Source organism: Vicia villosa, linkage group LG3 (genome assembly GCF_029867415.1).
Source record: "Vicia villosa cultivar HV-30 ecotype Madison, WI linkage group LG3, Vvil1.0, whole genome shotgun sequence".
Classification (NCBI taxonomy): Eukaryota; Viridiplantae; Streptophyta; class Magnoliopsida; order Fabales; family Fabaceae; genus Vicia; species Vicia villosa.
The window spans coordinates 216,469,433-216,495,892 of NC_081182.1; the positions used below are offsets into that span (position 1 = coordinate 216,469,433).

At 34.1% G+C, this 26,460-nt stretch overlaps 3 protein-coding genes and 1 non-coding gene across 4 annotated transcripts; 1 reads left to right on the top strand and 3 right to left on the bottom strand.

The window, feature by feature from the left end:
* Positions 1-5,920: 5,920 nt before the first annotated feature.
* On the top strand, positions 5,921-5,992 carry TRNAM-CAU (transfer RNA methionine (anticodon CAU)). The gene has a single exon. It is a non-coding gene; the product is annotated as a tRNA-Met (tRNA).
* Positions 5,993-7,084: 1,092 nt separating this feature from the next.
* LOC131593558 (uncharacterized) lies at positions 7,085-10,977 on the bottom strand. Its single transcript, XM_058866117.1, has 2 exons — positions 10,319-10,977; positions 7,085-9,171 (listed from the first exon to the last, which is right to left on the bottom strand). Exons 1-2 carry the CDS (start codon positions 10,818-10,820, stop codon positions 7,481-7,483), a joined length of 2,193 nt encoding a protein of 730 aa, XP_058722100.1. The 5' UTR covers positions 10,821-10,977; the 3' UTR covers positions 7,085-7,480.
* A 3,429-nt stretch (positions 10,978-14,406) lies between these two features.
* On the bottom strand, positions 14,407-17,552 carry LOC131593559 (histone-lysine N-methyltransferase, H3 lysine-9 specific SUVH1-like). The gene is made up of 3 exons (XM_058866119.1): positions 17,396-17,552; positions 14,985-17,128; positions 14,407-14,847 (listed from the first exon to the last, which is right to left on the bottom strand). The coding sequence occupies exon 2, from the start codon at positions 17,038-17,040 to the stop codon at positions 15,046-15,048; it is 1,995 nt and encodes a 664-aa protein (XP_058722102.1). The 5' UTR covers positions 17,041-17,128; positions 17,396-17,552; the 3' UTR covers positions 14,407-14,847; positions 14,985-15,045.
* Positions 17,553-20,164: 2,612 nt separating this feature from the next.
* On the bottom strand, positions 20,165-22,387 carry LOC131657381 (putative FBD-associated F-box protein At3g50710). The gene is made up of 3 exons (XM_058926795.1): positions 21,443-22,387; positions 21,199-21,351; positions 20,165-21,100 (listed from the first exon to the last, which is right to left on the bottom strand). The coding sequence occupies exons 1-3, from the start codon at positions 21,893-21,895 to the stop codon at positions 20,807-20,809; spliced, it is 900 nt and encodes a 299-aa protein (XP_058782778.1). The 5' UTR covers positions 21,896-22,387; the 3' UTR covers positions 20,165-20,806.
* Between the last annotated feature and the right edge of the window lie 4,073 nt (positions 22,388-26,460).

Genomic DNA, 26,460 nt, shown 5'->3' on the forward strand with positions numbered 1-26,460 from the left:
ACAAAAACGAACAAGAAGAGTGAACTGGGTTTTCGATTAGGGTTTTTAGAAAACGGCTAAGAACTTTTCAAACAAGAGAATGCAAGGAGAGAGAGAGAGACAAGGGAGCGAAAAGAATGTAAGAAATGATTTGAAAAGAATATATAGAGACGGATTTGAAAAAAATAAGAAATATAAACTGAACAGTTCCAGAATCAAAAGAAATCAATTTTATTAAATGATGAGTGACGTGAGGAGAGAGAACGTGGTAAATGAAATGATTTAAAACAGTTACCTAGGTTGGCGTCTTTTCAACTGCACGCTTTGTACTAACCGTACAGACACGTGTTCACCATCAGATAATAGATGACAGCTGTAAAATTTCAGAATAGACTTTACGCCTTCAGATTCTGATCACTGCTTCTGATCTGATCAAGTTTCTCTTCTGGAAACACTTCTTCGATCTGCAGCTTCTGATAAGACAAAACTGTATCTGCAGAAATTCTTAAGCTCTTTGATTCATCAGAAACAAGTTTATCATCAAACCAGATGTTTATTGATTCGTCCACAATCAATGTTTCAATTTTGTATATTCTGTAACATTAGAGCATTTAGAATACTCAAGAACATAACACCATTGCTTGAGAAATAAACAAAATAGATGATTTCAAGACTGATAAACTATCTTTTCTGATCTCCTTCAGACAAAGTTTCTTCAACAGATTTAAGTACCAGAACTTGGAAGACAGTCTTTCTTCCCTTCAAGTGTTGAGACCAACTTGAGTCCAGGAGACATGTCATGTTGACTTTTATCTTCTTTGTCACCAAGAGAATCTGCAAAAGAAATAGTCTTTTTCTTTGGTACCCACATTTTCTTGGGTCCTTTCTTGTTAGATTTTCTCAAGTTCTGGTTGAACTTGGGTTTAACATTGTAAGCAATAGGAGGAACAACATGATAATTCTTAATGTGAGTTTCATGATATTTCCTAGGTTGTGTCACATGCTTTTTGGTGTGTGTTATGTGAAAACTTTGAGCATGTGAAGTGTGCCTAATATCATGAGAGTGGCCATACTTGAACTGATCATACAATGGCTTGTATGTTAGTTTCATTTCATCAACAGGTTCAAGTTTGTATGGGGTTTCACCCTCAAAACCAATGCCAACTCTTTTGTTTCCAGACACAGCATATATCATAGAAGCTAGCTGACTTCTGCCAATACTTCTAGATAAGAACTTCCTGAAACTTAAATCATATTCTTTCAGAATATGGTTTAGACTAGGAGTGGATTTTTCTGAATCAGAAGGAGATCCAACATTATTGGATAATTTTAAAAGTTTTCCTTTTAATTCAGAATTCTCCAACTCAAGCTTCTTTGTTTCAAATTCAAATAGCTTTTTCAGCTTTTTGTATTTGAGACTCATCTGAGACTTGAGTTCCAGTAGTTCAGTTAGACCGGAAACTAACTCATCTCTAGTAAGTTCAGAAAATACCTCTTCAGAATCTGATTCTGATGTAGATTCTGATTCGTCATCTTCTGTCGCCATTAGCGCACAATTAGCCTGCTCATCCTTAGAGTCTGAATCATCTTCTGACTCATCCCAGGTTGCCATAAGACTTTTCTTCTTATGAAATTTCTTCTTGGGATTTTCCTTCTGAAGATTTGGACATTCATTCTTGTAGTGTCCAGGCTCGTTGCATTCATAGCACATGACCTTCTTCTTGTCAAATCTTCTTTCATCAGAAGATTCTCCACGTTCAAACTTCCTTGAACTTCTGAAGCCTCTGAACTTCCTTTGCTTGGTCTTCCAGAGTTGATTTAGCCTTCTGGAGATCAAGGACAGTTCATCTTCTTCTTCAGATTCTGATTCTTCAGGATCTTCTTCTCTAGCCTGAAAAGCGTTAGTGCATTTCTTGATATTGGATTTTAATGCAATAGACTTACCTTTCTTTTGAGGCTCATTTGCGTCCAGCTCTATTTCATGACTTCTCAAGGCACTGATAAGCTCTTCCAGAGAAACTTCATTCAAATTCTTTGCAATCTTGAATGCAGTCACCATAGGACCCCATCTTCTGGGTAAGCTTCTGATGATCTTCTTTACATGATCAGCCTTGGTGTATCCCTTGTCAAGAACTCTCAATCCAGCAGTAAGAGTTTGAAATCTTGAAAACATCTTTTCAATGTCTTCATCATCCTCCATCTTGAAGGCTTCATACTTCTGGATTAAAGCTAGAGCTTTAGTCTCCTTGACTTGAGCATTTCCTTCATGAGTCATTTTCAAGGACTCATATATGTCATAGGCCGTTTCCCTGTTAGATATCTTCTCATACTCAGCATGAGAGATAGCATTCAGCAAAACAGTTCTGCATTTATGATGATTCCTGAAAAGCTTCTTCTGATCATCATTCATTTCTTGCCTTGACAGCTTTACACCACTGGCATTTACTGGATGTTTGTAACCATCCATCAGAAGATCCCATAGATCACCATCTAGACCAAGAAAGTAACTTTCCAGTTTATCTTTCCAGTATTCAAAGTTTTCACCATCAAATACCGGCGGTCTAGTATAACCATTGTTACCGTTGTATTGCTCAGCAGAGCCAGATGTGGATGCAGGTGTAGGTGTAGACTTTTCACTTTCATCAACCATCTTTTACTGAAGCGTTTTTCTCTTCCTGAATCTTTTCTAAACACGGTTAAGTGCTTGCACCTTAGAACCGGCGCTCTGATGCCAATTGAAGGATAGAAAAACACTTAGAAAGGGGGGGTTTGAATAAGTGTAGCTTTAAAAACTTGACAGATAAAAATAAATTGCACAGTTATTTTTATCCTGGTTCGTTGTTAACTAAACTACTCCAGTCCACCCCCGCAGAGATGATTTACCTCAACTGAGGATTTAATCCACTAATCGCACGGATTACAATGGTTCTCCACTTAGTCAGCAACTAAGTCTTCCAGAGTCTTCTGATCACACACTGATCACTCCAGGAACAACTGCTTAGATACCCTCTAAGACTTTTCTAGAGTATACTGATCAACACGATCACTCTAGTTACAACTGCTTAGTTCACTCCTAAGACTTTCCTAGAGTATTCTGATCCACACGATCACTCTAGTTCCTTACAACTTAATGTAATCAATTCTAAGAGTTTACAAATGCTTCTTAAAAGCGATAATCACAACTGTGATATTTCTCTTAACGTTTAATGCTTAATCTCACTAATATATTACAACAGCAATGTAGTGAGCTTTGATGAAGATGAAGATTCTGAGCTTTGATTTGAACAGCGTTTCAGCAAGTTAATTTGAGTTGTTTTGGTGCGGAAAATCGTTAACATTGCTTCTCATCAGAACTTCATATTTATAGGCATTGGAGAAGATGACCGTTGAGTGCATTTAATGCTTTGCGTGTTCCGTACAGCATCGCATTTAATGTTATACGCTTTTGTCAACTACCTCGAGCCTTGTTCACGCTGTGTCTACTGACGTAGCCTAGAATAGCTTTTAACGTTCCTTTTGTCAGTCAGCGTAGCTTGCCACTTGTACTTTCTTCTGATCTGATGTTTGTGAATACAACGTTTGAATATCATCAGAGTCAAACAGCTTGGTGCATAGCATCTTCTGATCTTCTGACCTTGAAGTGCTTCTGAGCGTGATACCATCAGAACTTCAGTGCTTCTGTTCTCTTGTTCTTCTGATGCTTCCATAGACCCATGTTCTGATTCTGCTTCGACCATCTTCTGATGTCTTGCCAGACCATGTTCTGATGTTGCATGCTGAACCCTTTGAGACAAAGCTTCTGAGCGCTGAATTATGCGTACTCTTTATATATTTCCTGAAAAGGAAATTGCATTGGATTAGAGTACCATATTATCTTAAGCAAAATTCATATTATTGTTATCATCAAAACTAAGATAATTGATCAGAACAAATCTTGTTCTAACATATATGACTGAGAGGCGAACAGTTTTCCCATAAAAATAGGGTTACACCAAGGTTTAACCTTAATCTCTTACCGTTTTTTACTTTAGTTTTGGATGTTCTTATGAAACACATCCAAGAGCTAACACAAAGATGTATACTTTTTGCCTCTTAAAGGAGGATTTAAATGAGAGGTTGATGACTTGGCGAGGAGTTTTAGAAGTCTATCACTTTTGCCTAAGTATAAGTAGGAAGGAAAATATGGAATATAAGTTTAAAAAAAGAGAAACATTTTTTTAACTTAGAGGTGAAAGCCAAAGATCACATCATACCATAAGTTAGACAATTTAAATATCCTGAGTTATGTTGTGGATGAGTTGTGCAAGTATACACAATCAAATCAATAACAAGTGATGATAAAGATATCGGTCCCATGAGAACTGTTATTTGATCATTCACATTTTTCCTATGTTTATTTATCAGTTGTTTTTTAGTCTTTTGAAGGGTTTCCTTACCGAATGAGGATATTTATATTAAGATGTCATGGTTTTAAAGTTGTTTGTTTGATTAGATAGCGTCTGATGCTTTTGATCGTTTTGGGAAAGGTTTTGTGTGTTTTGCAGGACAAAATACAAAGAATAGAGCAAGAGTCATGGAGCCCTGGCCAAATACGCGTGGATGAGCAAAATCACGTTTTCCTGGCCAAATGCATTCCCAGACGCGTGTGGGGCAGAAAAATTACACTTTCCTGGCCAAATGCGTGCTCATACGCGTGCCAGTTTTCCACATGCATGTTATAATGCATGTCACTACCTAGATGCGTGGCCAAACGCGTACCAGTTCCCACATGCATGCCAGAATGCATGCCTCTGCCCAATGTGCGTCCTCAGACGCGTGTCAACAGGCCAGATGCGTCCCAAAACACGTGTGGGCATAAGTTTTATGGATTTTGAATAACACATATTTATGCTTGAAATCCAGATTTTCATGAGCTTTTGCAATTGAAGACTTATTTTTCATCCATTATATGTAATGTCTACACCGAATACTATATTTCCCTTAAATATTATGAATAGCTAAAGTCCCAATTGTTAGGGGGTGTCGCTGTTTCGGAATATAATGAATTCAATTTTATTGATGCAATGACAATGTTAGTATCTTAATTGTTGATTTGTTCTCATATATGTTTTTCATGTTTTACCTATCGGACAAATGAATTCTGATTTTGCATGAGTAAATTAAGTTGGACTGCTATTATTCATTGATCTGATTAAGAACATGAGGTAATGAATATCACCTAGAACTAGGGATACTTCACTATAGCCGAATTATTCTTGTTATTTAAATGATTTATCACAACCGTAATTTCCTATGAATATAGTAATTAGGTTGTGTAATTAAAGGTCTTCTCACATGCGCTAAAGAACCGGTAATCAATTATTGTGAAGTTGTTATTGCATTGATAATTCGAAGTTGTTACGTGAAAAAGTAATTTTTCTTTTAATGTTAATTACATGTGAAGTGAAGAATTATTTTTTTTAAGTAATTTGACAATGACTTTGGAAAAAAAAAACAGGGTAAAAGATGATTGAAATATAAATAAAAACTTGGCTAGTGAAAAGAAGATTAACAACGTCCTCGTGATAGTTGTGATTATCTTTTGGCATTTTTTTGTTGTTGTTTCAATGTAATAAATTTTCAATTCAAAAAATAACTTGTTACTTTCAATGAAAATTATAATCTTTTTACAATTCAATTTGTTGTTACTACTTTCATTCATTCTTATCCCTTCATTGTTAAATGAAATTGTGTGTTAGTGACTTAAACTGAGGTGCTTTATTAGATGTTAGTTCATATAAAAATTATGCAACCATTGGATAAAAAATTAACATTGGTAGAAGTTTACTATTATAGCTTTAGCTTTAGAATAGGCATATCTGGCAATATTAATCACTGATTATCATTTGTAATGTTTAACAAAATTAAATAAATAGTATCTTTACGAAATCAGTATCAACAAATCAGAGTGGCGCAGCGGAAGCGTGGTGGGCCCATAACCCACAGGTCCCTGGATCGAAACCAGGCTCTGATATTTTTTTCATTTTTTCTGCATTTTGCTCTATGAACGACATGAATGCTTATAAGTTATCACCGTTTTTTCATACAATACAACCTGTCGTTTACGAAACTGAATGTTTGCTTAGCTTTGGCGACTGTTCCATTACTTTTGAATACTTTTTACTATTAATTACATTTTCATAATGAACATTTTATACTCTGTACATGTCATTTTGTAAAAATAAGTCAATCTGTTTTTAACTTTTAAATAAATTTTTTAAAATCAAAATGAATCAACATATATTCTAATATTTGCTTACTTTTTTTATTAATTTAGTATATTGTGTTAGTTTATTAACATATATTCTAATATTTGTTTACTTTTTTTTATTAATCTAGTATATTGTGTTAGTTTATTATTCATTGGTGTTTTATTTAATATTGATAAATATTTTTATTTAGGTTTAATATTTTTTTTATGTAGTTTATATTCAGAGTTCATTTTTGTCATATATTTAAAAAAGTAAATTATTTTGAACTCTTAACTTTTCAAAATTTATTATGTTAGTCTTTTCTCGCAAATTTGTTAGTCAAAGTCAAAAATTTTGATCATCATCCTCATAACCGGTCACCTCTCTTGCACTTGTGATATAATACTCTTTCAAAAATTTAATGACTTGTCTCTTTGTCTCACCCAGATTGAGGTTTAAATCATTTATAGATACAGATTCACTTGCCCAATACAAAAGAAATTGAAATGTTCTTTTCAAAAACAACTACTAAGTGTTCATTTTTGTCTCGATCCCATACAAACTGAATCTTTCGATTAATATAGTTGGATGCCTTTGATACCCTCGAACGAAAAAGAGTAGGTGTTGTCTCCAGGCCTCTACATATAACTTTTTAAAATATATCATGTTAGTCATTTCTCTCAAATATGTTAGTCAAAATAAAAAAAATTGGTCATCCTCCTCCTCATAATCGGTCACCTCTCTTTCACTTGGGATATAAAACTTTTCAAAATTTAATGACTTGTCTCCTTGCCTCACATACTAAGGTTAAAATCATTTAAATGTACAAGTTCACTTGCTCAATACAAAAGAAATTGATATGTGTCAGTCTCTTCATAAACAACAATTAAGTGTTCGCTTTTGGGTATTTTGAATTTTGAGCTAGTTGTTTGATTTTCTAAGATTGATAGAAGATTTTTCCAAAATCATTATGTAACCTGCCAGATCTAGATTCAATAGCTTAGATGAACTTATTGTAGTGACTGTAAGTAACTTAGATTGCAAGGAATCAAGGTCCACGGCCTATATACCTACCTATAACGACAGATTTCTTCCATGTTTAGATTGCAAGGAATCAAGGTCCACTGCAAGTTTTTGAGTACTTGCATGCATGCATGATATTAAATAAAGCTTTGGCATTCATCATCCATAGTTAAAAAAAGGAGCAAAGATAAGCAGAAACACTTCATTGAATAGGGTAAGACATGCTTAATACAACAAATTTGTACAAACTAAGTTTCTACAGTAAATCTTACCCTATAATGTTTCTTTCTGTTTTCCTGTTTCAAGGAATTGGATTTTTTCAGACATGATTTCAGTGGTGGTCCTATTAGTTTGTTTGATGATGGCTGCATGGGATATGAACACTTGAGATCTCTTCGTTTGTGCTCAAAAGGATCAAGCCAAAACCGGATATTAGGCTCACCGAACCAGATCTTCCTTTTGGCATATTTATATGCAACAACTGCGTCACTTTCTTTGAAAAAAGCCACCTGAGCTGAGCCACAGTACCAAGAGACTCTTGTGCTTGAAGAATCTACTGAGCCAAATACACTAAACTTCTTTATTAGTTGTTCTTTCGACGGTAGGTTGAAATTCTTGGGGAACTTCATGTGCAAAGATTTAGAACATAAGGGACTAATGAGATATGAACACTTGAGTTCTCTCCGTTCGTGCTCAAAAGGTTCAAGCCAAAACTGGATATTAGGCTCACCAAACCAGACTTTCCTTTTGGCATAGTGATATGCAGCAACTGTGTCACTTTCTTTGAAAAAAACCACCTGAGCTGAGCCATAGTGCCAAGAGACTCTTGTGCTTGAAGAATCTACGGAGCCAAATACACTAAAATTCTTTATTAGCTGTTCTTTCGAAGGTATGTTGAAATTATAGGGAAACTTCATGTGCAAAGATTTAGAACATAAGGGAACATGTGGTTTTGATTGCTGTCCAACTTTTGATTTAAATGTTGAACAAGAAGCAATATAGTGATAAGAATCTTTACTCTCCACCAAACAATCCCCAGAAAACGATTTTATTCTCACTGAGTCTTTTGACTTAAGAGGTGTTATATCACCATTGCGAATTCTTTGCAGCCTCTTCTGGTAAACAGGGGACTTAGATCCCAACACAAAGTTAACTTTTGCTGCACTAGCATCAACCTCACAGTTATCAGATTGGAAGTCAGCCACCATGTTGGGTGAATATTCACGGGTAAAAGACTGCTGTAAGGTCAAATGTTGACTTCTTTTCATATCAAGTTTCTGATCCTTATCAGTGAAATTTATGTTAGTTTCGCCAAAATGTACGCGGGCCTGATAGTCTATTTGTATACTTTCTTCTGGTTCAAGCATCTTGATGTTTAAGATCCTAGGTCTAGTATTTTTTTTTATGTGTGTTCTGCTAGTTTGCGGAAAAACATGACCTAAATCATGTTTATCACCTCGCTTTCTTTTCCTGTTGAGGCATATAGTGATCTCTGCTTCTTCCAATCCAGAGCAAAGCCTTGGTACATCTTCTTTTCTTTTACTGATATAACTGATCAAGTGAGTATTTAAGTTTGAAGAAATAGAAAAGTGAGCTTCCCTCATTCTAGAATAGTTTCCAAAGCACATATCGACTAGGCCACGGGGTAATATACTTTTAAATCTCAAGAGGTTCTGCCTTTCCAACTTTAGATTGTTTCCCCTAATGTGCAATGGGATTAAGGCAGTAGAATGCATAAAGAGTTCAGCCTTACCACTATATCCTTCCAAATCAGGAACTGTTGGGTTCAATCTTCTTATAGCACCAATGGTTGAGTTTTCCTCCCCTTGCTTGGATATGACCTGAGATTTATCTTTGGATTCTAAAGCCGCAGATTTACGAGTACCTAAGTGAACCTTCTGACTCAAAGAGGAACATCGATGCAGCTTTACATTATCACCTAATGATAAAAAAATAGTTAACAGGAAAAATCAATATATACCTTTTGTAGTTCAAGAAATCGGATACTCAATAACAATATACAACAATAAAAGCCTGTTTCCACAAGAACAGGACAGCATAGTTATTTTATCAGAAATTTCAAATTTCTAACATCAACATACTATTCAACTTAGGGATGTCAAGAAAATGGTAAATATTGACTAATTGAAATCATGTAGTATAATAATTTTCCATTTCAAATTATGGATGATCTCACAAGCATGGCTATCAAACACCCAAGTTGACTAGCAAACTCATCCGTGTTATGTTTCTAGCTAGGAAAGTCTAGTTGAATCACATAAAGCTCAACTTGGAGAAAACTCGGTTGAAATTGTGTAGACTCTTTCAAACGCAAAATCACAAAATTATGCTTGTGTAAGTATGTTCAATAAAAAGGAAATTTTGGGTTCAAAAATTGTTAAACCAGAGTATTTTTCCACACGGCTTCAAAATTTTTGCTACATCTCAATGCCTTTCAGCCAAACCAAAGTTGCCCGTCATCATTCCCACCCCACTAACGAAGACAATCTATTATTCACTCTTTTACTGCAATGACCCAGTCACTCAGAATATTCATCGTTGTTTAGTACTTAGTAGTAACTAATCAATACCTTAAAACAAGGTAAATTTTCTCTCACAAGATGAATTTTCTCACAATTAAGTTTCTTCCATGTAAAGAGTCAGAATTCGATCCTTTCTCACATGGAACAAAATTACATGTTGTTAAACCCTTATCATGCTTCTAAGTGTCTTTTCCATGAATGTCATGTTTAAATATGAACTCTACATTCTTCTCCACAAATGTCTAGAGACAAATTCTACAAGAATTACCCTAATCATCTCTTTCATTGTCGCAATCAAAACATTTCTTATCTTATGTAACAACTATTAGGTTGCAATATCTGCCAAAATCTCAATCAAAACTCCCAACCCAAAAACAAAAACAGGATGATACTTATCTCTATGTCTATATATATAGCAACGACACTTTTGTCTCTATTTGGTACCGTTGTTGCATTTATCGTGCCAGGTTAACTACAGCATAGAAATTCATCAAAATTATAAACTTTTCAACAATCAAATTAGGAAAAAAAATTAAAAAATACCTAATTTTCGATTTTCTTGGTAGAGTTTCTTCTGCCGAACTGAAGAATACCTACGAAAAGCATGAACATTTGCAACCAACTTAACGGCATCAACAACCCGCGAACCTTCCACCCAAGGAGAAACAGCAGCATGCAAAACAAAAGCCAAAACCCTATCCGGTTCAAACCGGTTTAAACCTCTCTTATCTTCATTATGGCCGGTTATTATACAGCGGCAGGTTAAACCGGAAACGATTCTGAGACCGAATAACCTAAGGGCGGTTCTAAACGCGTCGTTTTGGGGAGGAATTGAGGTTGTAAAGGGGAATGGTTGGTCGAAGGGGAGGAGTTCGGATTCGAGAAAGAATGTGCGGGTGGGGATGGGGTTGTTGAAGAAGGAGAGGGAGATGGTGAGGTCGGAGGAGGATGTGATGAGGGCCGGAGACCAGCTGGTGGTGGTGGAAGGGGAGGGGATTGTTGGATTTGCCCATACAATGTCACCGGTTCTGAAGTTTGGACTCATCGTATTTTCTTTCTGTTTGGTTCACATTCAAGACTAGGGAAAATGGTGTGTATCAAATTCTCTTGTTTCCCCGCACAACTCAGATTAATACTCCCTCAGAATGAGTATAAAAGTCAATATTTCAATTTTCAATACATTTTCAATGTATTAAATAGACACATTTTTAAAAATATTTACCACTTTAATTACTTAAAGAATGTCTCAAGGACATTGGTTAACATTTCCCTTAATTAAATTTTATATATATATATATATATATATATATATATATATATATATATATATATATATATATATATAATCGCAAACATTCCTAGTTCTTTAAATTTCAAATCTACAATTCTATCCCGCTGCATTGACTTCGCTGCACAATGTTTCCCTAATCTATCTTTTTCCTCACATTGACATTTTTCATGTTATGGCTCCATATCCTTGTAATTTGTAATTTTTAGTGCAAGATTTTTTTCTTATCACATTCATCGCTTTCAGCAAGACATTTTAACCCAATTTCATGTTCTTGTAATTTATCAAACAAAATCTACAAATCCATAAAAGATAAATCTTTAGATTCATAAATCACAGTACCTTTAGGTTGCTAGTTGCATTTTAAACATCTAAAGATTTTGGTAATTAAAATCTTTTTTTAAAATATTTTTACCTAGAGTTCTTAAGTAATTAACAATATGAATAAGTTATTTATCTATATCCTAAATATTTTTTTAATCTTTATTGTAAAGAGTTCATATTCATGGATTAGTGTATTTATCCTAACCCTTTTTTTATCTTGGTTGTACTAACTTGAAGGATGTCCCGAGAGTTCCATACTAGAAAATGTTTAGAGAGAAGTTGTCCCCTCTCTAAACCTAGGATTTTCCATGTTCCCCTCTCTTGATGTGTGTCACCTCCTTTTTTGTAGGGGCTCCTCCTTCATCGAAGCTATTCACCACCATTATGATGGTCATCTCCTATTCAATGGAGGTTCTCCCCCCCTGTAAGTTTTTCCTCCTCTCTTTTCATTCATTTGAAACTCTCACTCATGTTAGATCCATACTTGTTTCTTCCTCCAACTTCCATCAAGCTCCTCCTCCTCTCCACCATCAACCATCAATCGTTTGCAATCCTAAAATCACCTCCACCAACCGATGGTCTAGAGTGGTATCGACATGGAAAACGACCACACCGGAGCCGCCACCACCGGAATATAAAGAAGCCCGAATTTTATGTGTATCTTCATGTAATAGTTTATTTTATTGTACTTGTTATGTTGTGGTTTCTATTTTTTTATTGTTTGGTTTGTTTTGTTGAGTGTGTTGTTATTAGGCTTAGGTTGTTTTAAGTTTGTGCTCAAGATATTTGATGAAATGCCTCAAAGAAGCTTGGATGAAGGAAATGTGTTTTGGAGTAAGAATTTTACTAGGGATGTGGCAAATCAAACTCCTCTTTTCAGTCAACAATTGTTTCATTCACAAGTTGTGAGATTAATCAATATTGTGAACTTGAATAATAGATTTGAGCGTGATAAAGCTAGTGTCAAAGGTAAAGACATGATCCGTAATTGGATAGATTTAAAGGTTGGAGTTCCAAAACTCACATGTCTCTTGAGGAAGAACTTTGCTTGGTTGTTTGGATTAAAGTTTTGGTTTGGTACCTTCCTTTTAGTTTCTATCGTCTCAAAGTTTTTTAATGTCCATAGCTTGTTATTCTTAATTATTAGTAATGTTATCAATGATTGGATGAAAAATGCCCTAACACATTTTCTTTTTCTATGTGTAAAATTACAGTGTGAAACACGAAAAAAAACTCATCCTTACCTAAAACAATAATGATTATAGTTTTACCTTTCAAATTATATTGCATTATTTATTTATCCTCTTTGGTCCAAATATATCTAGATTTGTTTTCCACAACACTGTCTACTTGAAGTGTGAGAATAAATAGACCATTTTTAACGGTGGTTCGGATATCACAATTCATCCTCTTTATAAAAATTTTCATCGTCTCTTTTTTCCAGTCATACTTCTCGCCATTTAAGGATGAGGTTTATTTAGTGAATCGTTTAAAGTTAATCATCATATAAAAAAATTAAGCTCAAATGCCACTAAGTCGCTTAGTGCAATCTATAAAGATTGCTCTGAATTTTCTCACCATATCTCTTTAAACTAAGGACAACATTATATTTTTCTTCATTGGAAAGAAATATTGTTAGCGAATCACAGAGTTGCTTATTGACCAAAGTATGCTTTCCTCCATAAGGTAATTGTCCTGAAAAATAGAAAAAATCTTAAATAAATAAGTGTGATAGCCAACCGCATATCTAGTATAGCTTTTTTTATCAGAGTTGTCAACGCTGAGGGAGTGAATCATTTTGGTAGAGTTTTTATTTTGGCTTGTCCATATGCACCAACTCAGGGAACAAATATTTAGCAGTCTCAATGTCATCCTGGATATTTTGCACGGCATCCACAACCTCAAATTCCAAAGAGATCTCAAAAGCAACATCTTGGTCAACTAATAAGTTTTTAGTTCCCTCCAAGTTTTGAAGTAGTGTTTTCTTTAACCAAAGTCTCATAATCATTTGCATGAATGACTTTTAACATATTTTAGTTCCCTCCAAGTTTTGAAGTAGTCTTTTCTTCCCTGTCTAGATGATGAGTCCACCAAATCTATTAGGGGTTGTTGTCTAAGTTATTGCTTCCAACTTGAACATATTTCTTCGTGTTTTCTTTGATTTGATTTTTCTTCTCACCCTTTTTCCAATGGGAGATGTTCATCTATAGTTCTCCTCTTACAAATATCAATATGCTGACCGTTACAATTGCATAAAGTGAAAAAATTTGGTAAATTCTCATATTCCAATTCCTCATAAAAGCATAACATTTTCTCTCCACTAAAACCTTATATCTTAACTAATTAGTGAGTTCCATTACAACTAAAACTCTCACAAAATGACCAAGGAGACGATTAATTATGCCTTTGTTTGTCTCAAATAGGAGGTCTAACCCCCTCGACATCAAATGACTTTTGTTATTTAGGTGAGTTATTCTCTATGTTTGTAGTTGGTGGGGCTTATGACTTGATCGAGTCATCTATGATAACCCAAGGAACGACGGCCGTAGCTATTAGAATACAAGATTATATTTTGTAGAAGATGATGAACAGTTAAGTTTCAGCATTTTGAACAATGAAATTTTCATCATACATCTTTGAAAAATAATTTTTTTTGTATACAAAAGTTTGAGAGTGTTGATTAAGATATCCATGCGAAAGAGAATGACCTTTTTGGAGGAAAAACACACAAAAAAAAGTTTTTTCAAAACAAGGCAATATTGGAATTTTAGGATTCCTATAACACATTAATCTTCATGAACAAACCCTAGATGTTTTTTCTAATAAATCCAAGATAGATTTTGATACATATCGACAAATTGGAAGAGTTTATAAAAAGAACCATATTCCATGTTCATAAATAATTTTAAATTTTCAAAAACTCAACTGCCCTCCAAAAAACCGATTAGGACGAAGATTTTATACCTATCTCGCCAAAACACAATAATCAAATAAAAGGAGAAGGCCCTTGGCCTGTGAGTTGATAAATCACTAAACATACTACAATAACTTCTCAATAATAAACAACATAAACTACAATGGAGTTCATGCAGCTCAATCACGCATGAGCCATGATTGCTGCTGAAACCAAAAACCGAAGCAAGATCACAGTCGAAGACAAGTTTAGACGAATACAATTCGCGAGAGAACAAAGTCAAAGATAAACATCATATCACTAGTTATGTACTTTCTAGTGAGTGTATCATGGCCATTACCAGCTCATAATTTACATAAATTATACAGCTTCACTGAATATTTATGATAAAGTTGGACTAAAACAAAAGGGCCAGGTCACACATGATTTATTTATGGTTCAAACAAACTCACCTACCAACCCTTGACAAGGATCGTTGGAAGCTTGCATCAGCTAAAGAAAGTTCTAAACTTGATCGGAATCTTCTTACAGAATACTATCATCCATCTGTTAAATCAAAATAAGATAAACGGAAGCTATACAATTAGCCACAAAAAAAAAAGGATTTTTATGTGACCCCGTTGCTAAAGAGGGTCTAGTATATGATTTTGAATATATCAAGAAAAGGGGTGAGATCTTGAAACCTTTTTAATCAAGATTGCATTGCCCAGCATCATGTAAGTTTGTGAAAACCGCGACAAGGTGTCAAGTAAAAGAACCGCGGCATTTCAATGATCCACAAAAGCATCTCTTTCGACCTTTGTGTGCACTACTACCCTCAGCATTATCAGATCGATTAACCCCGTAGTCATATGTTAACTCTTGCATTGGCGGAATATGTCTCAACGCAAAAAATGCAACGTGGAGAAATGACTGGTTGTTCTCTTCGTATAAGACAGGCTGCCAGAAAACATTTGGTGAGCAACTATGATTCATGAATCTAGCCACATTTCCAACATTCTTAGCATTTATAATAAGAGGATGTGGCATAGCATAATCCTCACTAGACTCGTTTGTTCTCACTTCTTCGAGTAACTTAGGCTCGTAATTCCACTTGAAAGATTCGTAAACACGGGTTGTATCAAAAACATACTCATCAGTGTCTCCTTCTTGTATAAGCTGAGTTAACCTAGCTTTATCAATAACTTCTCCTGCATACTCGCAGATAAAAGCGCCAGCACGAATAGGATCCCATGATCGAAGACCCCAGCCTTTATCCTTCGTTTTGAACACTTCCATTTGGTGCTTTAAACCAGATTGAGATACTCGGTTTTTGCAGTTAGGATAACATTTACATGTAGGGCCACATTCATGAACCAATGGCTTCCGGCTCACTAGAACACCGTGGATAATATACGGAAAATCACCTTCGTTTCTCTGAATGCAAGAGCAGTCTAAATCACCTGGGACACATGCTTTTTTAAAACTACAGCTGCAACCATGTGAAGGCTGCGTTAAACTGAATGATTTTGGATGTCTAAGCGACTGGAAATACGTAAAAAAGGCAGGTGACTTCACGTTGTCGACTTCATTGACAAGTGAAACAGGAATACTCTCAGCTCCCGAGGATAGGTCCGGGAGAATTAGTCCAGACCTCGCAAGAATTCCAGATTTCCACTTCTGAATTGATCTCCAAACAGAAAAGGCACTAGGTTGTCCAGGCACTCTTATCAACTTATACTTAAACAAGCCGCCGCCGCCGCTTTTTGCTTTTTCAGCCCATGAATCTTGAATTTTATACAGACCATCATAGACATAGATTTTTGAGCCCACAGACGTAGTATCTTTGATTCCCCGGATGACTCTTACTTCATTATGTTGTCTTGAACTTCTATCCAAAGCAAGATTACCCCTATGAAGCTTCTGATCAGACAAGTGCTTCTCTTTCTTGTTAAAGTTCTCACCCTGACCGGTGTAAATTAAAACATCACCATCCTCAGCTTCATCGTCGTCGTATTCTCCCGACGAAACAATGCTAACAGCCAAAGTCTCATTCTCATGGTCACTCTTGATGGCATCAATTCCCCCCATCGATTGGGCATGCAAACCAACAACACACATTTCCATTCGGAAAAAGAAAATGTCCCCAATCTCAACTCCAGGTACCGATCCAATTCTCTTTGTCGCATTTGTTCGAACTCCTTTGGACATACAAATATTCCCAGCTTTCAAATCAGTACGCTTGAACATACCCATGTCCACATCATTGGCATCAACAAGTTGACTTAGCCTTCTTCTCAGTGCATCAAACGACATGAGCACAATATTAACAACTTCTCGGTTACCATCGTTTTTTTGTGTCGCGCCTATACCAACTAAACCACTCAAATCAGCATGGGAATTATGATTTGGTTTGATCTTCTGTAACTTGACCCGGCTCGTATTCGGCGGTGCATTTCTTTTGTGACTATAACCATCATTGCCATTGAGATCCTCATCCTCGCCTACAGGGCTCCTGAATGACCGAATCGGAGTCGGCATTGCTCTACCTCTAGGTTTCACCCCAGTGGTTGAAGCCTCCTGAGGTCCACCAAATGGGAAAAACGGAGAAAACCCGGCCGGATACTCTCCTGAATACGGAGCTTGAGGATTCTTCGAAAAAACAGGTATCAAACATCTTATAGGCTTAATATCTAGAATCTTAGACTTGTCAATGGAGCCGGGAGGAGGAACCGAGTTTCGACCTAATCCTTCTTCCATTATAAAATTCACACAAAATCACACTTTTTTCACCTCAAACAAGAGCTATCAAAACCCTAATTCCTCTTTTTCTACTTCATTTCAAAACCTAAAATAAAAAAAAAAGGCATTTTCAGCAGAAAAAGACAAAAGGGTCATGCAATCAAGAATATACTCTCAGGAAGAGAGAAAAAAACAAATTTTTACAAAAACCCAAAATGAAAATGAGATCAAGCAATGATTTTTACATAAAATAGATAAACCCTAGAATTTTTCAATTTCTAACAAAGCATGAGAGATCAATCAATACAATACAAATACAGGATTCATAAAACATCACAGAGAGTTAGCATTTAAGAAAAGTTTGGTGTGTTACCTCGTGGGAATGGTTGATTGGTGAAGGTTGGAAGAGAGGAAGGTGATGAGAGAAAGAGGAAGGAAAATGGAGTGAAGTTTATTGGTAAGAAGGAAGCAAATTGGAGTGAGGTTTTGAGAACTGTGTGCTGACAAAAATGGTTAATAGTAATAATAATATTATATTATAAGACAGGTTTTGAGAACTGTTGTTGTACAAGTACATTGAATAATCTATGCTCTCTCTTATCCTATATATTATATATAAATTATTTTTATGTTTATTGAATAAATAATATATATATTAATAGATATTAATATTAATAATAAAAATATATTAATAAAAATAAGAAAAATATTAATTTAATAGATATTAATTTGATAATAAAAATATATTAATTTTTTAAGTTCATTTGATAAATGAGAATATTTCCCCTCACTTCTTAGGTTCTCAAGTATATAAATATTTACGTTTTCAAAATATATTTGTCGTAGTTTTATCTATGGAATTACTTTTTTATTTTATGTTGAATTCTTTTGTAAATGTATTGCATTTACATAATCTTCTTTTACGTTTTTTAAATAGTTCCGTAAATACAATTGCGGAAAAATTTAACGTAAAATAAAAAAATAATTTCGGAGATATACCCTGAAAACAAGAGGCAAAAATGAAACTTTGTCAAATATCCAAAAATATTATGGCGTTATGAAATTTGACTATATATAAATAAGATGTATTAATCATTTAATGAATTTAATTTTTTTTTATTTATGATACAAAATGGAAAGAGTATATTAAAAACTTATATTTATAAATATAAATTTTCAAAGATCATACATTAAGTTATATTTGTTAAAATTAAATGTTTTTTATATTATTTTAAAGACGACATAAATATTCAAAACTGTACCATTATTTATCAAAAATTCAAGTTCAATCTCTATCGTGAGAAATTAGATAAAACTATAAAAGTTTAAGATCCGGCATTGAAGTTGTGTTTGTTTTTTTTTTTTTTTTTTTTATAAATGCATTTGTTGTTTAAATTAATTATCTTTATAACGATAATTGGAGGTATAAATATATTTTCGAGACAAAACTTGGGTCATAAAAAAATTAGAAATATCGTTTATAAGAACAAATAACAGTTATATCAAAGAAACTGAGCAAATTTGAGTTGATGATAATTATAGAAAATGAAAGTAATGAGGATTTTTTTTTTAAAATAACCCTTTTTTTCTAACTTAATTTTTTATATAATCATTTTTTCAATTATATATCAAATTACCCATGTTTGAAAGAAAAAAAAAATCGCATTAAAAAATATGTTGCCAAATCAATTGACGCTAACTCTCAAAATTATATTTAGACGGCAGTCAACATGGCACATGCACCACCAATACATCAGTTTAATTGTCTTGTCGTTAATGTTGTAGGATTAAGACCATCTCCAATGGTAGTTCTTTCTAATAAGTTCTCCACCTAGACATGCCACATCATAGTACCATTGCATTGCAATGCAACTATGAAAAAATTGTGGTACCTAATCAAATTAGTTTATGAGGTAAAGTTGTGGGCCCAATAATAACTTTTTAGAATTATACAATTAAAATAAAAATTATAAAAATTATTTTAAGATGATGTGGCTAGTGGGACCTATAAAGAACCCAAAAATGGGTTGCACCATTGGAGATGCTCTAATAGAATGTGTCAATAAGATTGACGTCCATGTATATTTCTATTTTTTATAAATAAATATTTCATTCCTCACTATTTTCACACCTCTTTCTTATTTTTTCTAACATCATTATTAAAAAAAGGATAAAGTTAACATATGCCCTTGGGTCACATGCCAAGAAACTTAAATATAGCAAATTTGTATTGGAAAATGTAATAAACACATTAATTATAAACTTTTTAAGAAAACAATGCACAATTTTTTCGAAAAAATTTCTACATTTAGCTCTTAACATGTGCCCTTAGGGCAGTTAGCATGACCCTTAAAAAAATGGGTATGTCTGTTATTCGATTCTCAAGTCTATGTTAAAGATACATTTTTGGAACAACCAGAATTTTGAGCTAACTTTAGAGGAGCTTGATATGTTGTTAGACGAAGAGATTAAACATGATGAAAATTAAAAGAATTGGTAGGTTTGTTTCGGTCTTCTCAATTACGAATAACGAACTATAACATGCGTGGAAGTAGGTTAAAATTGATAGTGATGTATGTGTTAAGATGTATGACCCAGATGATATCATTTTGATGATTGTAATCTTTTAGATATGCTATAATGTTAAATCTCTTTATTTGTTCTCTATGTTGTTTGTTTTAGGCGGGTTTTTAGGGGTGTTTGTGTTCGTTTTGTTATATTCGAAAATTGTTATAAATATTAAAGGTCATGGTTATAAAAAATAAATAAGTTGGTTAGAGAGTGAAAAAGTCAGACGTGAAAGGGGAGTATATGAGTTGTGTGAAAGAGAAATAGAGATTTATTCTAAAGTGCAATGTCAACTCAGTTTTATAATGGGTTATCTTCTCGATCAATAGATGAAACCGAACTTACTTTTGTATTTCCAAGTGGTTGGGACTGTTCAAGTGAAGAAGGACCAAGAAGCTTCATAATTGGTAGCAATCTTAAGGTGTTTATTGTGTTTCATTATCTTTATCGTGATGTGAATGTTACTACCATGAAGTGGTCTTTTTGGATGACTGGAAAATATGGGTCCTGAGCAGGTAAGCAATATGATTCTTATGCATTACTCAAATTCAAAGATTTTAACTATACACACTCGTAGATGAAGAGAAAACCATGGCTTCAAGAGTGGAAGGAGTTTTGCAGTCCATGTTTAGTTTAGCTAGAAAACCACAAGAATTGTAACCAATGCACTAACAAAACAGTTTCCATGATCAAGTTCTTCAGTACGGCGTTTCATGCCTAATAATTAACTTAAAAATCTGCAATCTTAAACTTAAAAACTACAAGAAATCTACAGCAAGCAAAACTACAAAGTCAGACACAAACAGAAAACAAAAACCATAATATTTTGAGAATTAGTGATGAAATTCTAAAAGCTATTAGAGTGGTGTGCAAAAACTAAGACCATGCTAGTTGTTTTTCCATTGAAAGCAAGGTGTCATTCTACTCTCTACACCGACCATGTAGTTGCAGATTATGACATCTATTAATCCTCCCCCACAAGTCCATAACAAACTCGTCCAGGGTACAAAATACAAGCCATACATCAACTACAAACTCTAAGTTTATTTATCTAGAATTTGGTTGACATAGGTAAATGACACAGAAAAACACACCAACACTTATGTTTGTTTTCCACCATACCATCAACTTTATCGTCAAATATGGTGCATTTCAAACCATCAAATTCTACTATTGTATATGTAGAATCTAGTATTACATACTCATCCTGCATCAATCAATCAAATAAAAGCTTACATGCTGTAGAACTCATTGTAGTTGAAGATAACTCCCTTATCATTTCGTGTTTTCTATCGATATCTGCGTCGAGGGTGGTCTTAATTGTCACTGTCTGTAGTACCTTTGAGTTCTGCATAATATATCTGACAAATTGGAACTCATTTTCGTTGCCTTTGTAGCCTCCAAGGAAGAAAGTTTTGAGCTGCCATGAAAGACACTGTGGAACAGTTGATGGATCAATCCAATAGTCGCCAACCAACTCAATCAGATATCCATATCCATCCGTATAATCCTTTAAACAATTCACATAATTGTTTTTAGAATTTAAAATCTTGGAATTCGACTTTTAAAAATAGGGGAATATCAATAATTTCTAAACAACAAATAAACCTGAATTTTAAAATTTTGAAGTTTGGGGCAATTTCCGAGTAACTCTAGCAACCACTTCAGCGCATCTTTTAACAATATATAGGTAAAGATGATGTCAATGTTGGTGAGTTGATGAAACAAGGGAAGCTGCTCGCAACGGATCCACCTCCTATTCTGCATATGTTTGTATAAAGTATAAACAACTTATTTTCATATAACTCGAACTCAATTCAAATATACACACAAAAAACAATTTCCGATTTACCATTTTAAGATGCAGACTCTGAACCTCAGAGAGCAAAGTAATCGGAACATTATGATCGAAAATTGTTGCGGTTGCCAAATTGGGAAACGGATTAAACTTTTCCTCGGAATCATGTACAAGAGATACGTGTGATGAACCATACGCGTGCAATTCTTCTAGTACAGGACAACTGGACATAAACTTGACAAGAAATTCTGCAGTTAAGAATTTAAGACCATTCCAATGGAGAATTTTGAGAAGTGGAAAATCGAAACGAGATTCAAAACCTAATCCACTAGAAGTACAACTATCTTCCATTATTGCATTATTCAACTTAAGAACTTGAAGGTTCTTACAACTAAGAACGCGGCGGGGTAATTGAACTATTAGGTTACCATTGGATGTGATTTCGAGGGAACGGAGATTCTCGACTCGTATTCGGTCGAAAACAGAGTTGAGAACTCCATTGAGCATCAGTCGTTGGTGAGAGGAAGAGGTTTTGTTGCTGCATTTGAAGGTTAGGGAATGGATCGGTACGGTGATGTCGCGAGAGGAAATTACCGTGGATGTGAAATGGATGAATGAATTGAAGTGTTGGAAGGTTTCGTCGTTGAAGTCGAGGATGGAGAGTTGGAGATAGAGAGATTTTCATCTGTGTGAGAGAACGGTTGTTGTTGCGGCGAGTTTGGTTGGGAGGGAGGAGAGAATTTGACAGAGGATCGGATCGGGTAGGTCGCTGATTCTATCCGACATCGGAGTTCAGGTGGCGGTGGCGGTGGCGGTGGAAATGAAATTAGCTCCGATGAACTTTTCTAACCCTAAACCTAATCTCTTTGATCAATTTCCTGCGTTTCGAGGCATGTTTGTTTGTTTTCACGTTCCAAAGCATTTCTTGAGTGAAAAGTGAGGAGAAGCTATCTGCTATCTACTATTCTACAGTACTATCTAATGATTACTAATCACTGGACCAAAATTGCACTAACAAAAGGTTGACTAAATAAGAACTTTCTTATATGTTTTTGCAAGGTGGCATCATTATTACTCATTTTTGAGATTTTGCAACATTATTTAAAATGTATTATTATTTATTAATACCCAGATAATAATGAGACCCAATTCCTATTATCTCCATGTGTATTTCATTTTCTACTTCTATCTCTTCATCTCCAAAGAACCTCTCTTCTCGTCTCTCTTTTCCTCCTTTAAATCCTAGTTCACCGTAATCTCTTTCTCCACTCCATCACCATCCATGATTGCAAAACCAATTGCATACTCGTTCTCCCCATCACAAGACCTTCCTAATAAATCGAATGGATTTTTGTTTTGACGAACCTTGTCGTCGATCACCCTTTTTCATTCTCTGACCGTCATAACTTGAAACGGAAAAAGAAAACATTTTTCTTTCTCTTCTCTGAAGGCTCTATTTAGAAAACCAAAATCTTTTATTTCGAATCAATTTTATTTTGTTTTCGGCAATTCTCTTTTTCATTTGATCTATTTTTCATATTCTGATCGTGTGATGTGTCTCCTAATGGTTTATTGTTGTTTTAGATCAGGTCATGTTTTGTTTTGAATGTTTGTTTGCTATTGTTTTTCCCGACTTTAAATGCTATTGTTTCTTTTTAATTAAGTTTGAAAAATGTTTTATGCTTCATTTTCCAAATATCCTTATGATGAACCTGCTACTCTGGCAATTTATATCATCAAAGAGTTCCCAAAATGACTTCAAAGAGGTATGTTAACGACTTTGGTTCAGTTGATTGAATTTGGTTCAGTGGTCTGAGATTGATTGACCTTTCCATTTTTCTCATCTACTTACCAGCAACCAAACCTTATCAAATGATCTAAAATATGAATGAAATTACCCGTATTAACTTATCTTAAACTTTTCTTTGTGGATCATTATTTTAACTTAGAATCTAAGTTTCACACTACTAATATCTTATTAGTAAAACTTTTTTTAAAATGGTTAATTTCCGTTTTATATATGCAATTTGATCAAATTTCTTTAATTCAAAATTTTCATATCGTTCAAAAACTACTACACCGCAAATAATACACCCGGGAGACAGCACGAGTCTCTGACTAGCTTTACAAGAAACGTGACTTTTTATTTAGTTCTAGAAAGGGAATGACTTCAGTCACTTAGGGTATGTTTGAATTATGGAAAATGATGGAATGAAATAGAGTGGAATGATGTTATGTTTTATTGTTTGGTTTTATAAAAAATGAATTGAATGGAATGGAATGAAATGTGATGGAATCCATTCCATCAAATACCACAACTTTAGCTTATTTTTCATTCCGCCCAAATTGGGGTGTATCCAATGGAATAAAATAAATTAGTAACACAATTCAAATTTTGTCCTCCAAAACTTTACATTAACCATATTAATCTTTTTGAAGTAAAGGGTAAAAATGGAATGAAAACATTATAATGCTTTCTGCTCCATCCAATTTCCAAACAATGGAATGAGATATTAATCCCGCTCCGTCGTAAAATATCCCAACAATAGAATGGAGTTTATATTTTGTTCCACTTCATTCTGCTCCATTTTATTCCGTTCCGCTCCGCTCCATTATATTTTCCTTTAGACCATTTGCAATGGGGTGTTGAAAATATTTTTTAGTTGAATGCTTGCAATGAATTGTTGAATGAGGTGTTGAAAGTGACATGGATTAATTTGTGTTGAAAATATTCAACACGTTGAATGTTGAATGAGAAATGAGTGGGGGCTACTTTTAATACTTTGCAAAATTTTATTGGTTGGTGTGATTGTTTATATTTTTATCCCACCTTAATTATTTGGAGTCAATTATTTTATAGAAAATCAATTATTTTATTTATTTTTATTTTCACCAAAATTCATCATTTTTTGTCTATAAATAGAGTCTTGATTCATTTGATTTGGACAAAGGAAAAAAATCATTTTTTCTCTCTAATTTTTTTTATTTAGCCTCCAATAAATTCTTGTTTGTAAGTTGAGTCTATTGTACTAATTAAGTTATATGTTTCATTTTAGATGTGCTGTGTGTTTATTGTATTGTATTTTAAGTTTTTTTTTTATAATTTTATATATTTTAATAATGATTATCCCTATATCTCGTCTTTATTACTTGCAAATAAAAAAACTAATTAAGTATATAAAATTAGTAAAATAAAATTAAAATAAATTACTAAATTAGAAAAAAAATTAAAATAAAAAATTAAGACTTAAATATTTAATTTAATTTCAATCAACAATTGTTATTAATATATACTTACAAAAACATAAAAGAAAATAAAAATAAAAAATAAAGGTGGTGGGGGTAGGGTGTTGAATTTTATTAAACAAAAACCATTATAGTGAGTAAAAGTTGAATGAATGTTGAATTATTAGGTGGAAGAGAGAGAAGATGATGGGGAGTGTAAAAAGTAAAAAAGGAGAGTGTTGAATATGTAAACCTTTGTAGATAGTCTTAGTTATTTTGATGAATCAAAGAATGTCTAAAATATATTATTTTGATTTACAAGGCATCGAGGAGGTATTTTATTTTAATTATTATGGCGCTTGTATGTTGTTTCGAGCATTACATCAAACGGTTCACTTGGGAGAACAATCGAAGGTTAGGGTCGAGCCAGAGTGTTTAAAAAATGTTTCAGAATAAGATATATGTTGAACTAATAATGTCGATCAACACTCGTTTCACATCCCAGTTATCATATTGCATCATTATGACCATGAATCATGGTTGCGGGGAAGAACACCAACGACATTTGGTAATGTTAGCAAGTATAATGCCAGCTGTAAAAACATGTATGGCGTACTTTCTCTAGGAAGATTAAGATTCTCCCCCGCCAACAAAGCCTCTGGAAATAGTGTTGACAGCGACCTCTGAGCTTTGCTTAACCATCCTCGTGAGAAGATAGTGAAAGCAAACAATGGATAACGACGAGTCTGGCCCAAGTTAATTTTCTCGGGCCTCACAGTGGACTCCACTTGTTCTTGCTGAAAGTACAATACGTGACAACCCCTAATGATTAAGAGTTTTCATAGGTTTTGGGTTTGTTGTAGGGTTTAGAGGTAGCTCACGCGTGGAGGTGACAAGCTCTATGTATCTTGAAATTGTGTGAATATCTGATTGTCATTCTCAACCTCTGGATTGATGTATTATATTAGCTTTTGGACTTGGACCCCAGACGTCTAGGAAGTTGCATTCACTTATCCTAGAACCTGGAAGTGGGTAGTTAATCCTCTATTACTCTTGAGAGCATGGTTAATTTCTACTTGAATTTTTCCACATTGTTTTGAATTGGAGACATGTCATTTCCCATGTTTTCCCATTTTGGATGAGTTATCCTGGAAGTGGGGGAAGTATTTGAGGAAGGAGCGTCACATATAGTAAATGGGCAATCCATCTAAAATACGGGAGATCAAAAAAGTGTTGGGGTGAAGTGTTTCATCACTTGCCTGCCACGTCTCCCCTTGTTGAACCTTTACAAATATACTAATATATTATGCATAACATGTGTGCACCATAACTATGCAAGTGAAAGATTATGGTGTTTTTCAACAGATTTGATGATTCTCATGATCATAAAACCTCTTGGAAATTTGAGGTAAAAGAGCATTGATGATTGTGTGACTCTTGAGAATTGTTGAGCCATCTCTCGAATCAAGTTATTCGTAGAAATGGAAAATCTACAATGGTTTATATTTCCCTTCTAAGGGGAGTTTCTCAAGTTATCTTTAGATTTTTTTAGTTAAAACACTTTATAGAAATTAAATCAAAAAACTCTAATTAAGTCCTTTAGGAAGTGGGCTCATGTATGCTTAATGAATATTATTTTATCACAAAAATATTTTTGGTTTGAGATAAATTTATTTTTAGCAAGGTTGCCATGAAAAAATGAGATATTTAGCCAAAAGGTGCAATTTTGGTAAGAAAAATGAGGTGCCAAATACAAATGCAAAAGCCCAAAAGCCATCAAAGGCCTAGTAGACCAAGGAAGCTGAAAAAAGTCTAAATAATTGATTACCATAGAGGTATAATTGATT